Source organism: Cydia amplana, chromosome 13 (assembly GCF_948474715.1).
Source record: "Cydia amplana chromosome 13, ilCydAmpl1.1, whole genome shotgun sequence".
In the NCBI taxonomy this organism is placed as follows: Eukaryota; Metazoa; Arthropoda; class Insecta; order Lepidoptera; family Tortricidae; genus Cydia; species Cydia amplana.
In genome coordinates, this window is record NC_086081.1 from 15,538,103 (window position 1) to 15,553,247 (window position 15,145).

General features: G+C 44.7%; 2 protein-coding genes across 3 annotated transcripts in view; one reads left to right on the top strand and one right to left on the bottom strand.

Moving 5' to 3' along the window:
* Positions 1-5,329: 5,329 nt before the first annotated feature.
* LOC134653539 (plexin A3) lies at positions 5,330-13,278 on the bottom strand. Its single transcript, XM_063508916.1, has 3 exons — positions 12,981-13,278; positions 12,450-12,540; positions 5,330-11,560 (listed from the first exon to the last, which is right to left on the bottom strand). The coding sequence occupies exon 3, from the start codon at positions 11,496-11,498 to the stop codon at positions 5,811-5,813; it is 5,688 nt and encodes a 1,895-aa protein (XP_063364986.1). The 5' UTR covers positions 11,499-11,560; positions 12,450-12,540; positions 12,981-13,278; the 3' UTR covers positions 5,330-5,810.
* A 357-nt stretch (positions 13,279-13,635) lies between these two features.
* LOC134653606 (fumarate hydratase, mitochondrial-like) overlaps positions 13,636-15,145 on the top strand; it is a 29,355-nt gene continuing 27,845 nt past the window's right edge. For both annotated transcript variants that reach the window (XM_063509004.1, XM_063509005.1), the window contains exon 1: positions 13,636-13,852. In XM_063509004.1, coding sequence (XP_063365074.1) covers positions 13,739-13,852 — 114 coding nt within the window. In that variant the 5' untranslated portion in view covers positions 13,636-13,738. The remainder of the gene's footprint in view (positions 13,853-15,145) is intronic.

Consider the following 15,145-nt stretch of genomic DNA (forward strand, 5'->3'; position numbering starts at 1 on the left):
TAAATACCAAGATTATGCATGACCTCAAGCAAAGCTAAGGTGCCTACAATGTACAATCATGCTCGTTGACGGTAAACATTACTAAAATTTGAGGTTATGATAATTCACACGAACTGACGTATGAAGGGCGGAAAAATAAACACGTTTTGGTTCGATGTACATTGCTGCTTTTCTTAGCGCAATTCCGCTCTTTGAGTGTTACCCTACTTTAATTTGCAGTACATTGCTACTGACAAGATTTGCTTGACGCACTATATTAACTACCCGGCTATGACTACATAGTATAAATAAAAGATAAAACTAAAAAGTGTAAAATGTCTCAGCGGGCAATTACTCATTAAAATAAATGCAAGCTGACGCATAAAAGTGATCTAAAATTAGTCTTCGTTGTCCGATGAGTGGGCCAAAGTCTCACTGTTCAACGAGAAAACCAGTTCTTTGTTACACGAGTATGAAATAGTATAAGTCTGACCCTGCACTACGAGACTGGCCGATAAATGCTGCGATTACCACATTCATCGCAGGCTCCGTTCAAACACAGGACTCTAACCGTTAAATGTGTGCTTGTAATCTATATGGGAGATGTTTAAATCCCGTGGTAGGGGGCTTGACGTCCTTGCGCAGAAATTGCTGCTTTAGACCGAGCACGGCTTTTACAACACGCTACATAAAGTCGGTGAGGCGGAAACGACAAATCCCGATGGTATCTACATTGTAAATGCAATTGGTAGAGATAGGACATCGCGACACCTTTGGAAGCTACATGTGTAAATTATTAATAATTCATAGGCGCCAGCTATACGGCCTTTACGGAATATTCTATATGAGAATTCGTCCCCAATTCATAATGTGCCACGCTAGCCTAACGCAATATCTGCCAACGTAAATTTTATTGTTACGTATTCTAAATTTGTGGGAATGTATTGTTTGTTTATTATTCCGATGCGCGCTTCACTTTTCCATTGTCTTTTTTTAAGCACGCACCATACTTACTGTATGATTAAATTGGATAATATTGTACTAAGTTGATAGTTATTTATTTATTTTAATCTTTATTGCACAATATTGGCGGACTTATTGCCTTACTTAAGGCATTCTCTAACAGTCAACCAATGGGTCAGACCAGAAAGATTAAGTAGGTGCAGTGTCTTTTGGAGTAAATTAATTTGAAAAACAAGACTATATCATTATGAATATAAACTATATTGATAAACTTACACATATACTTAATGTTAGATACTGAATGTAAGTTACGTTACATAAAAGCAAGCTTTTATGTAAGCATAACATGAAGACAAAAGATAATAAGCATATCTATTAAGTGTTTGCTTACCATACGTTATCTTAACAGGAAAATGACTCACGAATATACGCAGGACTCGCAGAAGTAAGCTAACATACTAAGTTGATTATTGATTCATTCCCGAACGGATGTGATTCACGGTACAAAGTCAAATTACAGTGTCGCAAAACTTTACAAAAAGTGCAGCCCGGAATTTTCGTGCTTCCCGTTCGATACAGCAGTATTAATGTAATTGCCGGCCGCTGCAAAAAGTTCTCTCGGACATCTGGCACCGCGACCTCAATAAACGCGGCTGTATATTTTATTTAACACTTGTGCAAGCAAACAACGATAAGGGACAGATTTCCACAGTCGTTCCGCTTGATTATAACCACAGGAAGATCTCAATTTGAAACTACAATCGAAGGATGTGGCCGAAGGAATTTACTCTTTGAATTATTACACGCGACGATCAAAGTAATGCCCACGTAGGCGGACACCCCTCGAATATACATTTGTTTCACTTTTGTCTTTCAATGTTAATTTCAAACGTGACGCGACTGTCTAATTTTATTGCTCCTAATTCGGACGTAAACAATTTCGAATTCCAAATGCTCATTTTCACTCACATCGTCAAGCGAGGGGTAAAGTTCTGATTAATCAGCCCAACGTTAACGTAACAAAAGATTGAAAATAAAGTGAACTATCAATCACTTAGAACGAGGTCGCGGAGACGAAGAGCCTCTAGAGAAACATGATACAATACTTTCACCAGCACGAAGCCGAGACCACACGGAGTCGGTGGCATGCAAATTCGCCACTCGAAATGCAACGTGACATGACGAGGGGGAACGGCATTCCTAGCAGGACGGCCGAGTGGGGGGGCGGTCATCGACCGTCCTCCGCGCGGCGCGCATAAACTACGCAGCCGCATAAGGTCAATACGACCGAACTGAACCCAATGCTTTCGCAACTATTGTTCGTAACCCGAAAACCAATTATGGGCCCACACACGGATCTATTAATGTATTGCGCAAGAGGATATCTGTAAATTAGATTGTCTGCGTATTGTCACGCGTCGAAAATGTCGCTAAGCCTCTTTTACTCGGTTTGGCGCGGTAATCATCAGCATGAGGCAATATTGATGTATTACTCGTGTTACATTTGTTAATGTCTCTCAGACAATTCGTGAAAGAGAAAATGACCTAATTTACATTTTTAGCGCTTGGTTAATTATTCATACAAAAATGGAATAAGAGTTATTTGGAACGCTTCGCCAAGCGTGCATATTTCTATGAATAAGATTATAAAATATCTACTCGTACGTTTGTAAGCATCAAGTTGTACTTTAACTCTTGTCAAAGTGTTGATACTCAGCATACATTTGCATTGTATCAACGTTGCGTTTTAAATGTAAGTCTTCTGTGTGTATGCTACATCACATTGACAAAGGATAAGTCAATATTGACCGTAACATCCAGCCTTACGACGTTGTAAATACTTAATAACTTGTGTGAGCGACCAGCTGCTAACTGAACGTCACCTGACCCCATGACTCACTCAACTATGCATACATATTATACCATACGGTGGCCAAGCATACGCATGCCGTGATAACGATAACTTGGATGATAAAACGACAAAAAAATCATGTCATATTTTTCCTGCTTATAGTACGTATGATGTCATCATGAGACCTTGTAAGATATTAATGTAAGAATAAATGGTACTTACCTTACCGCGATCATTTCTTCTTCACCATCGACGAATCTTTTTAGGCAGAACCCCACTGCAGCGCACGGTTAAACTAAGCAAGTTTATTAGTATTAAAATGGAGAGTAAAAATGGAGCTGTAGCAAAAAAACTTGCTTGCGTTACGCCGCACTGGCCTTCTGCCTTTTAAACCTATAGAATGTATAATCTTGCGCCAATAGCATCTTTTTTACGTCTGGGTCGGGGATAAAACTTTAGCTATTAAAGGACTTTATGGCGTTATTCATAAACGGCTGCTAACTTAATCAGTTGATGATCGTCGTTTGTCCATATCTGTCGTTATGCCATAGACCATAGAGGGACAAACGACGATCATGAGCTAATTAACTTAGCAGATGTTTATGAATAACGCCGTAACACTTTATGTCGAACTTAGTGTAGACACATTAAGTACCGCTGTTGGAACCTATACCTATAAGGTTAGGTTTTAACCTTAGTCGCAAGGCCTGTATTTCGCTAACTTGATCGATACATTTCTTGGTGGCAAAGTAGTTATAGACAAAGAAATGTCAGTTGGTATCATGTTAGTGAAATAAAGGTGAGTCTAGTATCATATTTCTGCATCAAACCTGCATATTCGTGTAGGAATCATGTAACATTCCAGTAATGACATAATGCGATATTAACCACAAGGCCAACTCATTGGCAACCGTCCCAAACTTCCCTGTGGTTGTACTATTGATCAATTAGCCCATTATACGGTCAAGAAATTTGGTTTCCGTACCACCTCGTACCTTATCATCACAGTGATACGTAATCATAATATCATACGAGATCCCAACTTTCATACTAATTGTCACTGTGACAAGGTACGAAATGGTACATAATTCAAATTCCTTTACACGTTAAGGTGAATTTACAAGAAATAGAGTTCAAATTCCGACAAAAAGTACTTATCAGTCAAATGAACCTCCATAGATAGTGTGAAGGGTGAAGGTAGGTATTGGCCTGATTCATCAGCTACGAGACTAATAAGATAACAGTATCAGTTAATTTTAAACAAAACGGCCGAGCGCAGTTTATTGTTCACTTTGTTTGACATCCGCTCGACTCGGCTTACAGAAATATTTACTTTATCGCACTCTGAGCTCATTACGAATTAATTAACTGCGAAAAGCGACGGTTTATTGCTGCGAAGGCAATTTAAAAAATATGATTTATATCTTTATCTGTTTTTTGTCGGCAAATGTGAATTGTTTACTTTATTAACTGCAAAGTTGAGGGCACGCCGAGCTGATAAACTGTAATAGAATCTTTCCTGCAAACAATGCAGTTTTTCACGAACAATGGTTAAGTTTACATAAAAGTGCAATGCAATGCTGTTTACCTTCGAACGCCATTCGAGCATTAGTGCCCGGGCAGACTAAGTTACAGCGAAAGGAAAAAAGCGTAGATTATTCTACAGAAACGGGATCGCGTTTCACTTTGCAGTTTACAACACATGTTACAGTTTATTTTAGGAACAAGAAATATGGCTAAAAACTTACATTATGAAGCATACTTGAATTGCTGCAATAGAAGCTCGTAATATCAATTTTATGACTATGAAATTCAAGTGCCTTAATGTTGATTACTTCTGCTAAATTAAGACTACATTTTCCTCGTCATTAAGACCACGAGGAGTTTCTTTTCTAAGAAAGTTGTGTTCAAATTACGTATAGTGTGACTAAAAGTGTAATTCATCACATCTGGAAGCATCCTCAGGGTGGAGCAATTATTTTTAGCCGCGGGTTATGGTGACCGATTTCCTGTTGCCCGCTCGGCGTGCGCTCGTAGGTGAAAATGACTTACTTTCATATCCTGCCGTCCACGACCACAGCGCCACCATCGCGAGCAGCCAGTGGTACATTAGCCCTTCGATCTTCCAATAGAGGGGGGCGCAGAAGGGTCTGATCAGGCGCAGCGCCATCATCCACACCACGTATGCGGGGATGCAGTACAAGTTGTTCACGACCGCGAATGCCGTGCGCGCCGCGATCCGCACGTACCGGCTGAAACAGCAGGGCTGCGTCACCTCACGTCTCGCCACGACACGTCACGTCACGGCACGCGCCACGCCGGGCCCCGCGCGACACGGACACAAAGCGACGACCATGTGAGAGGACAGTGACGTGCGAACACCACAGAGTGAGACCGAGGGTTTGGTTACGCGCGAGAGGCCCGGGCGAGACGGTTCAGTGCGTCCTCCCTGCTGATACTGCCGCGGGGGCTTTCGTCGGGGCTCGGGGCGGCCTGCGGACCTGGCGCTGCGCCGTGCACAATCAAAACACAACGTACATTCGACGATATTTATTAATGGAATCGTTCACCGGTTCACTGTCGGTTATTTCGTAAGTAGACTGCAAGTACAAATTTAAAAATTGCCCGTCGGCGAGCGAACCTCGCGCTCGCCGGCGAGCTTACATGCGATTTCGTTTGCGACACACATTTTACACCGATTCGACGTAACATTAACTCGTACGACGCGAGCACACATAGACAGACATACACAATTTTATTTTACGATGCATACTGTGGCACGACCGGGGCCGGCCGAGTTCGTCGTGTAAAAACAATACAAAGTTCATTATATAAAATTAAAAAACGACATCGGACCGCTGAAATTATACAAAAATTACAATATTTAAGACTGTACACTATCTAATATATACAAAAGTTGCCAGCATAGATATGTGCGAGGGCGTTATATACATGGCGGTGGGTGGCTTGGCAGCCGACGCGCGACTACCCGAGCGAGCGGAGCAGACACGAGAGCCTACACGTTGTAGTCGTGCGTCATGAGGCCGTGCACCTGCTCGAGGCGGTACGCGAGCCGCTGCTTCTGCGAGAACTCGTCCTCCTCGAGCGTCACCATCAGTTGCTCGTTATACTTCACCGCGTACGCGTAAAGCTCGTTCAGTGCGCAGTTCGTGTTGAACTCCTTCGTGTGGAGGCGCGACTCCTCCGCTAGCATCGCGTTCATGTCCTGATCCGATATCGCCGGCATCAACTTAATATCCGCGTAATACCGTTCCACCCACTCCTTATATACCGGAATGTCTTTCGCGTACAAAAGCTTAGAGGATGGCGAATCTTTACCGAGAATGTGATCGGACGTGGAACACGAATCCATAAACGTTTGAGCGATTACCGAGAGACACGAATCGACCGTATTAGACTTGTGTACGTCGAACACGAAATTAGGATTTTTAATGAGATTCACCCAGAAGCGTAAGGGTAGCGAATTGCTTTTCCAAGTGTGTACTACTTCGGGATCGGAGATAGCGTGCTGTAGGGCCTGGTCGTCGAGGAAATCGAACATATACTTTATGGCGAGCGGCAACGCGGAGCCGCGGTGCGCGGTACTGAAAATAGTCTCGAATAAATCATCCACAAACTTTTGCAGCGTACCCTTAGTGGCGAGGAGCCGGGTGAGATATATCTCTGAGACCATTTTGTTTCCGCGCTCCCCTTCCTTATGTGCGTCACCGTCGTGGTGCCTAACTAAATGCCAGTACTTGAAGCCGCCGCCGTGTTCGTATTTGAAAGGACTCGCCGGCGGACTGGCGGAGCCGTATTTACCCCTATTGAGAGTTTCATAAGTGTGCGACTTATCGTTTTTCTCCATGTTTGACAGATTATAAACGGAGCTCTGTTTAGCAACTAGACTGAGGCAAGCGCCATCTGGTACGCGGTAGTGATTGAGGGTGTTAAGTTTGCGCCACTCGCCCTCGCATTTAGTAGTGCTGTCTTCGTCGTACAGAATTAATCGACCGCAGGCGCCCGTGCGCCATTCCAAGTCTAGCTCGTCACGACTCGGCCTTTGCGAATATGGAGTAGCGCGGTAAATGGCATCTAAACACTTCTCTTTTACTTGGCTTATGGTATCACAGTCGAGAACTTTTACTTGTACGTTTTCCGTCGTAGCGTCTAAGCCGCTCACGAAGATCGTTTGTTGGGATATGGACACGCTCACAGCTATCGGTTTGAAATCTATCGACTGCCTAATAAGTTTTTCTTCGCTAAGCGAATATCGCGCCTCAGAGCTTATTGCATCTACGGGGCCTTTGTCTACTTGACCTTTCATTGACCTAAACAAAAGATAGAGCGGTTCGCCAGCGCATTCGCGGAGGAATTTATATAAGAGGAAAGTAAACCAGGCGCTCAACATTTTCTCAGCAACGCTCTCGGTTCGCCTCAATAGCAGTTTAGGGTGGCTTTTACCCTCCATGCACTTCTCAATAAGCTCCGCCAACAGGGTTTTCAGGACATCAGTGCAATACTCCATTTTACTTTGCAAAGTTACCATAATAAGGGAAGCAACATTGACACGATCGCGCATTGAAAAATATCTATTGCTTTCTAAAGTACGAATAAATAATAAAAGGAATGTTTTGTTCATAATAAGCTGTCCAAACATTCTGAGGCCTTTATCTTTCCTAATAAGCTCTGGACGTTCCCACTGTAGGACGGCATGGTCGTCGATGTTGGGGAACAAGATCTTCATGGCGTACGTGCGGTAGTCCAGGAAGGGGATCCCGCCCGTCACGTCTCCCGTCAAGTCTGTCATCTCAGTCTGCAGCTCCGCAAACGCCTCCTTGCATTCCGCAGCTACCCTTAACTCTAAAATATCCATTTGCTCCTGCATATTCTTCAGTACCCTAATATTTTCAGTTGATTTTCTCCTATACATAACTAAAAACACGACAAATACTAATATGAGTATAACTATACTGGCGATTACGCCGAATAATACTGGCTTTCCGATAGCCGCCTGTAGGCCCGCCTGCGAGGAATACGACAACTTGCCGATCTTATACATGAGATGGCGACCTACTTTGACGACCACCTCGGGTGTGTCGACTCCGTCGGGCAGTTCGTCTCGCGAGGGAGGCCGACAAGTCAACTGGTGTCTTGCGAGTGACGTCACGTTGCACAGGCTTTCTCCTATGTGAACTTCCACGTCGCTCTCAGTACACGCCCTATCTAAATTCTGACCGTTTATCGTCAAATACTCTGATTTATAATACTTTACGTCCTCATCAAATTTATCATAATACGGATCAGGATAAAGCAGGAACGCGTCATGCGTCTTGCTGGTAAGATTCTGCACGCTTTGCACGTCGTCCATGTAAAAACCGTATTCTAATTCCAAAGGCCTATCCGGATCTAGGCTGAGCCCGGCGCTTTCAATACCGGGAGACTCGCAAATGAGATGAGTTTGAAAGTCGACTCTATGGCAAGGCGCGATGTAAGGCCGATTGTCGTGATATACGTACATCCGAGGGAACTGAATAGAATGGAAATTACGGCCCATTACTTTAATCTTTATGCCCCCGGATGGAATTCCTTTAGGCTGCTTGCGCTGTGTCGCGAGTGGCGGGCCAGATTCGACTGCAACCACTTCGGGATCCTCTATGTATTCAAACTTTTCGCGTTCTAAAGTGCGCATACCATTGTCGAAACGCATACGCAATGTACCCATTTTAAGCTGATAAGAATGACTCGTCCTACAAACTGCTTCTTCGTGAGTCACAGTCAGAATAGCGCAAGGCAAATCGTCGATAAAAGCTTGAATGTTACTTCCCGCGTTCAGATACTCGCCAGTGATACGTAAAATAGTGCCGCCTGATTGCGGGCCGTATTTCGGTTGAATAGAGTTTATTTTCGGATTGACGAACGCGTAATGATGCTTAGATTCCCCGCGATAATCTGCCACTCTGACGACAACAGGGCCATCCCGGGGTACTTCTTCGCCGGGGCCGTCTACGGTACAAACAATGCGCCTTGTTTTAACGTACAATTCTATAATTGGTTGGCATTTAATACCCGCAATAGTGACGCCGTTATAAATGTCGGATATATTGCGACCTAGATTTATGCCTTCAATAGTGATGTTAGTGCCTCCATCCCACGGACCTAACTGCGGCCTAAACGAATGAATCTCCGGGTTAGGGCATGTTTGAGTACGATTTAACCAAACACTAGGCGTGCCGCATTGTTCCTGAACTTCGCACCTATCCGAACCCTGGCACCAGCCGCATCCAAATTTCTCAGGGAGCGCAAGACAAATTCCGCAATTATCCGCCATATCGTTACAACGATAAATGAGTATGTGAGTATTATCCGGATTATCTAACGGTTTAGAGCCTCCCCAGATTACGGCGAAAGACGCGGTAATATTAGGAGCGCGGGACGTGTAGGTAAATTCGACGGGCTCACAATATATAGTATCGGCAAGAAGTTGAGCATTCACATGGGTTACGCGGCCCTCGATATTAAACTGACAAACGAATCGAGTCTGGACTATAAATTGGCCGATTATGTGTACTTTAACTTTAATTGCTTTTTTGACGCCGGAAGGAACTAGGATTTCGTTCGAGCCGTCTGAAGTGGAGTTTATAGTGGGACAGAAACCGGGCCCGGAGCGATAACTGGGACCTATTCTGCTGACACCGGTAACTAATATATCGTTTCTGCAATTCTCGGCCGTGTCGTGAGTGCAACGGTGTCCGTCGACACACCAGTCGCACGGGAACGAGGAACTGACGCACTGAGTGCACGAGCTGTACGTGTTGCAATCGAAGAACGTGAAATTAGTCGCCACAAAATCGGGTCCCTGAGTCGTGCGCACCGACAGCTTGGCCGTGAAGTGGTGCTGGCCCGCGGGGATCGGTGGGAGCGTGTCGGTGCGCGGAGTAGTACAATTAACGCCGTAAGGCTTCCTAGTAGCATTGGTTATTAAAGTACGATCTAAAGCTGTAAATGCACACAGAAATTGTCCATTAAGTGTAGGCAAGTTTTCGATAACTAAGTCTAATGTCCTTGCAGTCGTTCGTTGCAATTGATTCGGTGTCACTTGAGTTATGGTAGTGCAACGCCCGCTGCGGTACGAGATCCAATATAGGGGATCTTTGGCTGCGTCCTGGCAGTCCGATCGGAGGCTACACTTGTTCTCTAGAGAACACCATCCACAGTAAGGGTCTTTGGCTCCGAGACACGTCAAACACGATTTATAGACGCTACACTCTTGAACTTTCACTTTAGACACTTTACGTTCAGTCATTACATATAAATGCATCAATTGAGTATCAAAGAATAAGTCTTTATTAACTGGTGACTTTTCATCCACGACGATGTCGCCATATTCAAATGCAGAAGTGGCGCTCTCAACGACGATTTTCTTCAGATGTCCCTCGGCCGTTCCGGCGAATACTACAGTGTAATCGCCCGTGGACGTGGCCGCCACAGCAGTAAGCCTCTTGTTGAACACGGCCACCGGGACCGCCTCTACCGGCTGCTCTCCTCCTAAAGGAGTATTCACGTCTAAGCCACAGAAATCTTCACTTATAGACTGTAACTTAGTTCCGATGCAAGGATGGGATGGCGATATGAAATCCAAGCCCCGAGAACCGTTGCCGCTAAAACACGTCTTTATGTTTTGCATAAATTTGCGTCGAATCGCTTTGAGGGAATACACGCATAAAGCGGACAAGTCTGACGGCGTGTTCATATTTATATCTTCACTTTGGCTAAAGGCGGCGAATAATACATCATCCTGCGCCGTAATACCGAGCTCGCCCGCCAACACCGAGCCGGCTTTCCCGACGAACGCCGCTTGCACTAGATTATATCCAAAATTGCGTCCGCCTTCGCCCGTGCAAGACATCGGAATTTCTGTATACGAGTAGTAATTTTCGTCATCATGGCATACTCGCACTAGCTTGCTGTAATAGCTGTCGGATCCCACGCCTCGCAGCTGCGTGGTTAGAAAGTAGCTGAACCCCTCTGAGCTGAAGCCGTACACGTATTTTATGGGATAGCGTTCTCGGGATAGTGAATTGACGAACATTCTCGTGCCGGTCGTGACCGCCGTTCGGGCTATCATAAATAGACGGTCCTCCTCTAGCGAGCGGCTGCTGACAGTAGGAACTTCGGAGCGATAGGGCGAGTTGCCCGTGAAGGTGACGCCGACGTACATAACTTGTGTCATGGGCGGGTTCGGCGGGCCGGGCGCGATGAACGCGACCGTCGACGCCGACGCATTGTTGGCGACCACCGGCTCGCGAACCTCCCGCACCTCCTTCGAAATGTTGTGCAGATTGCGCACGGAGCACAGCCCCTGCAGCACGGACCCGCAGGTGATGAGTCGGCTGGTGGCATAGTCGATCACTAACGCCTTATTCGCATTGTCGGTCGGCTTTTTGATGAAGTTGGGCGGGCAGTCGAAGGTGCACTGGGCGGAGTCGTTGACGGGGCCGGTGACGATCGACTGCGCGACCTCCAGGTCGGGGGAGAGCTGGTAGATCTTGTTGACGGCGCCGACGTAGACGCGGCCGGTGTTGCGGTCGACGACGAGGTGGTTGAAGAGGGTGGACGCCGAGGGGTCGGTGAAGCTGCGCACCACGTCCTGCTCGGCGGCGGCGGCCAGCGCCAGCGCCAGGGCCAGCAGGGCTCGCCACATGGCGCGCGCGCATGTGCCCGGCCTACCGCGGCGCGCCGCCCCCGCCGCTAGCCCCCCGGAGCCTGCAAGCGACACACCGCTCAGCATGGGCCGCGTCCGCTTCCCATCGCACCGCACCGCTCCACACCCTGTCACTCGGCTACGTGCATCTCACGGCGACGTCTGACTCCAGAGTCCCGTTCAGAGTGAGACAACCGCGAGGACGCATAGAGCTCCTAGGATGGTAAAATATATCGGAATCGCGCTATTTCGTAACCGCGCGGTTCCCGCAGCATCTGAACAGGACCAAACGATGTCGCCTCAAGTAAACAGTTTTTTATATACCTATAATAGAAGTCAGATGCCCTCATGAGATGCAGCGGGACTGTACAAATGTTCGATACACCTATATTTGCGTCCGGCGAAGCCCTCGTGTGTTTGAGCCTATATTCGAGTGTGTTACGATTGTCCGCGCGAGTTTCGAGTTCGGAGAGGTCTAGTGCGATCGGAGCGTTCGCGACATCAGGCGACGACGCTTAGTGACCGCTTCCAACGACGGCTAACAACCTATTCTGGCATGCATTACTAGCTGATAAATTACGAATATCAATTAGTCATGACCGGTCGTCTATTAATCATCTCATTGTTCTCACATCATTAAAGCAGCTTACGGCTGATAGTAGCGTCTCGCCTTGACAATTCAAAGCGAATTGTAATTATTATTAGACGTTCAATCAATGAACCGAACGAAAATAGGTTGGTCGTTGGAATGTTCGGTCACGGCTGTCCCGGCGCGGTCAGTGCTTTTATAAGGTCACACCGACGAAAGCCTCAGTCAGCATTATCAGACAGGGGAGGGATAAAACAAAAGTGCGATATGGCATGCTCGTAACGGGACTCAACGTGGCAACGATAAAAACAAACAATGGATCAACTAAATACACCGATAGTACACCGATTACGAATACTCACAGGATTGCCATGGCGGAATAATGAGCTTCGATATGTATGGTGGCTCGCTATAACAGCACTAGCATAGTGCGAGGACAGCAGAGCGGGAGACCTGCAAACAAACATCATTTTAAAGCTGGACCCGCTTGGACGCTCGATCGATCCGCTGGCGCGAGCCGCCGATGCACGCCACGAGCGCAGCGGACCCGGCGCCGCCTACTGCCCGCTATAACTACCTAGCGCACCACGACCGACGACAACCGGTCGTAGTTTCGTTTGTTGACTTCGCTGCATTCCCTGCCCACCCACTCGACCTAATCTAACCACCTACGCACGCGGACCGATACAAAAACTACACAATTATCACTAGCGCTACTATTGCGAAGTAGCTAAACGGGCGCGTTGTAACTACGAATGCATTCGAGACGCAGGGAACGGAGAAAAGTCAGCCATTATCGCGCACACGAGTCGATAGTCGGAAGCCATTCCAATATTATTGCCACGCGTACCTATTTTTCACTGCAGTAAAGCGAGATTAACACTAAAACTCACCTAGGTATTGATAATCTCTCGATTATAGAAACAATCCTTTGGAATCCACGATCGGTATTGAACTGCAAACACTAGGTTAACCACTGAGCACAATTATTTCTATAATTCACTGTTATTGTAATGCAAACACTAAACACCACTATTGACGACTTATTTCACAACATTACACTTATAAAAATCCTATTCCGAGGAGAGGAGCCCGTTTGCACAATGAGTCCGCGACAAGGGCATCAGCCGTCGTACATCGCTCGCCGTGGAATGAATTTGGTTTCCCTTTTCGAACAAGTCTAGGCGTGACTGAGCCGAGAAAAGCCGAACACTGCCGAGGCGAAGCTATAGTTTCTTGATACGCCACTAGAGGCAGCACTATCTTAACATGCGTTCAAAATAAAGCATTGTCTATGGAGAAATAAAAATTTAATGTTTTAATTATTTAAATGATTATTAGATTTGAATTATTTTCTTTTTGTCGATTGCGTCACATTTTAGAATTAAGATTGTGAAAGATTAACAATTATACACCTCATTTTGATATGATTGATTAAATTTTATACCGCATTTATTTTCTACGTCGGCAACATTACATAAAAGAACGAATGAATTTATATCCAAAGACTATTATAGATTGAATGAGTGAATGAAAAAAACTAAACAGATGACAAAATAAATTGTCAATGTCAAACTAAAATAGAAGGCAGGCGTTCAAAATTTTAAAAAGACAATTATAAATTTATTTATAATACTTTTCTTACTAAATCATGGCGATGTCCATGTTCAAAGTAACATCTGCCTTGGTTCATTCATCAAAGAACTTACGATGCGTCGTTCGACTTGCGGACCAGCGAAACTTCACCACAACAAAAGTCGTAGCGGTAAGTTGCATAATCAATGATCTATAATAACATTGGTCCTATAGGTAGTATAGTCCATCAGTCAAATTTAGCTAACGCCGGTATCCTGCAATTTTCCAGGCTTATCGTAGTGGCAGTTGTAATCATTTGGTGTTTTCAGTAACTTAACTTTTCGTAGTGTTTGAGGTTAACTTTCCTCTTTCCACAACAAGATAGCAAAATTACGTGCATAATTTACTGTATTTGACGACAATAACAGGTGTTTTATTGACCATGAAAACCACCTGTTGGAATTTTAATTAATTACATGGATTAACTTTGTACTCCTTTCCTGGTAATAACGCTCTTTGTCGTAAAATCTAAAGAAATTAGCATTATTTGCCCTATTGCTCTCATTGAACTGTGTTGATCCTGTTCCTTGCAAGGATAATATTGGAATATTATATGCTTTCATATACAATTCAATGCAATACTCAATTGCACATCTCAATAAAAGAAACTGTACAAATCATATCCCATCATTGAAATAAATGTTGTTTCCTTATTGCGGAATCAAGTGAGTGGGGTACATAATTAAGGAAATCTCCTCGGATAATTTCATTTATAAAATGGTTTAATAATGTTCCAGAGAGGAGAACACCTAATGATAATTCAAGAAAAGCTTGCTACTGTTCTACGTCACTACCATTAATATCTTTTTGATTAAATAATAGAGGGGTTTTTATATTCATACATGCGAGGTCCAGACAGAGACCGACACATGCCTCGGCCGCATTGCCTCGGGCGGGGCACATCTACGCTGGCCGTTTTGTGCGTGAGGAAATTGCCTCGCGCGTAATCTCACTGTGCGTGGACTCGGCTATCTTTGTGTAGTTGGAATTTGGAATAATAACTTTAGTTAATTATTAAAGTTATGCTCTAATTTTAAAACAACAAAATAACATGACTTGGCATGAACATTTAAGTAAAATACAGGGTTAATCGTCAATAACTGGCCACCCTAAACTAAAAATGTATTCTATTCACCTATAAACAGAATTCATTTTAGTATAAGGTTTCAATAACTAGCCACCTCATTTATTTTATTTTCTCTCTCTCCCTTGTCTTAACCTCATGGCTGAGGGTCGTGACAATTGTGGGCACTCTTCAAGTCGTTCTATTCTATTTTATTTCATGTGTTCATGAGCCCTAAGTCGGTCAAAAATCAACAACAAAGTCCAAATTATGGACTACTATACGTTTTTTTTCTCTGGATGACATGGGTTTAAATGTAAAGCTTAAATTGGAAATAATAGGCAAGATACTAAATTACAA

What these genes read in the sequence shown, in the direction of transcription:
- LOC134653539 (XM_063508916.1), bottom strand. Translation starts at nt 11,498, where the DNA reads ATGTGGCGAGCCCTGCTGGCCCTGGCGCTGGCGCTGGCCGCCGCCGCC.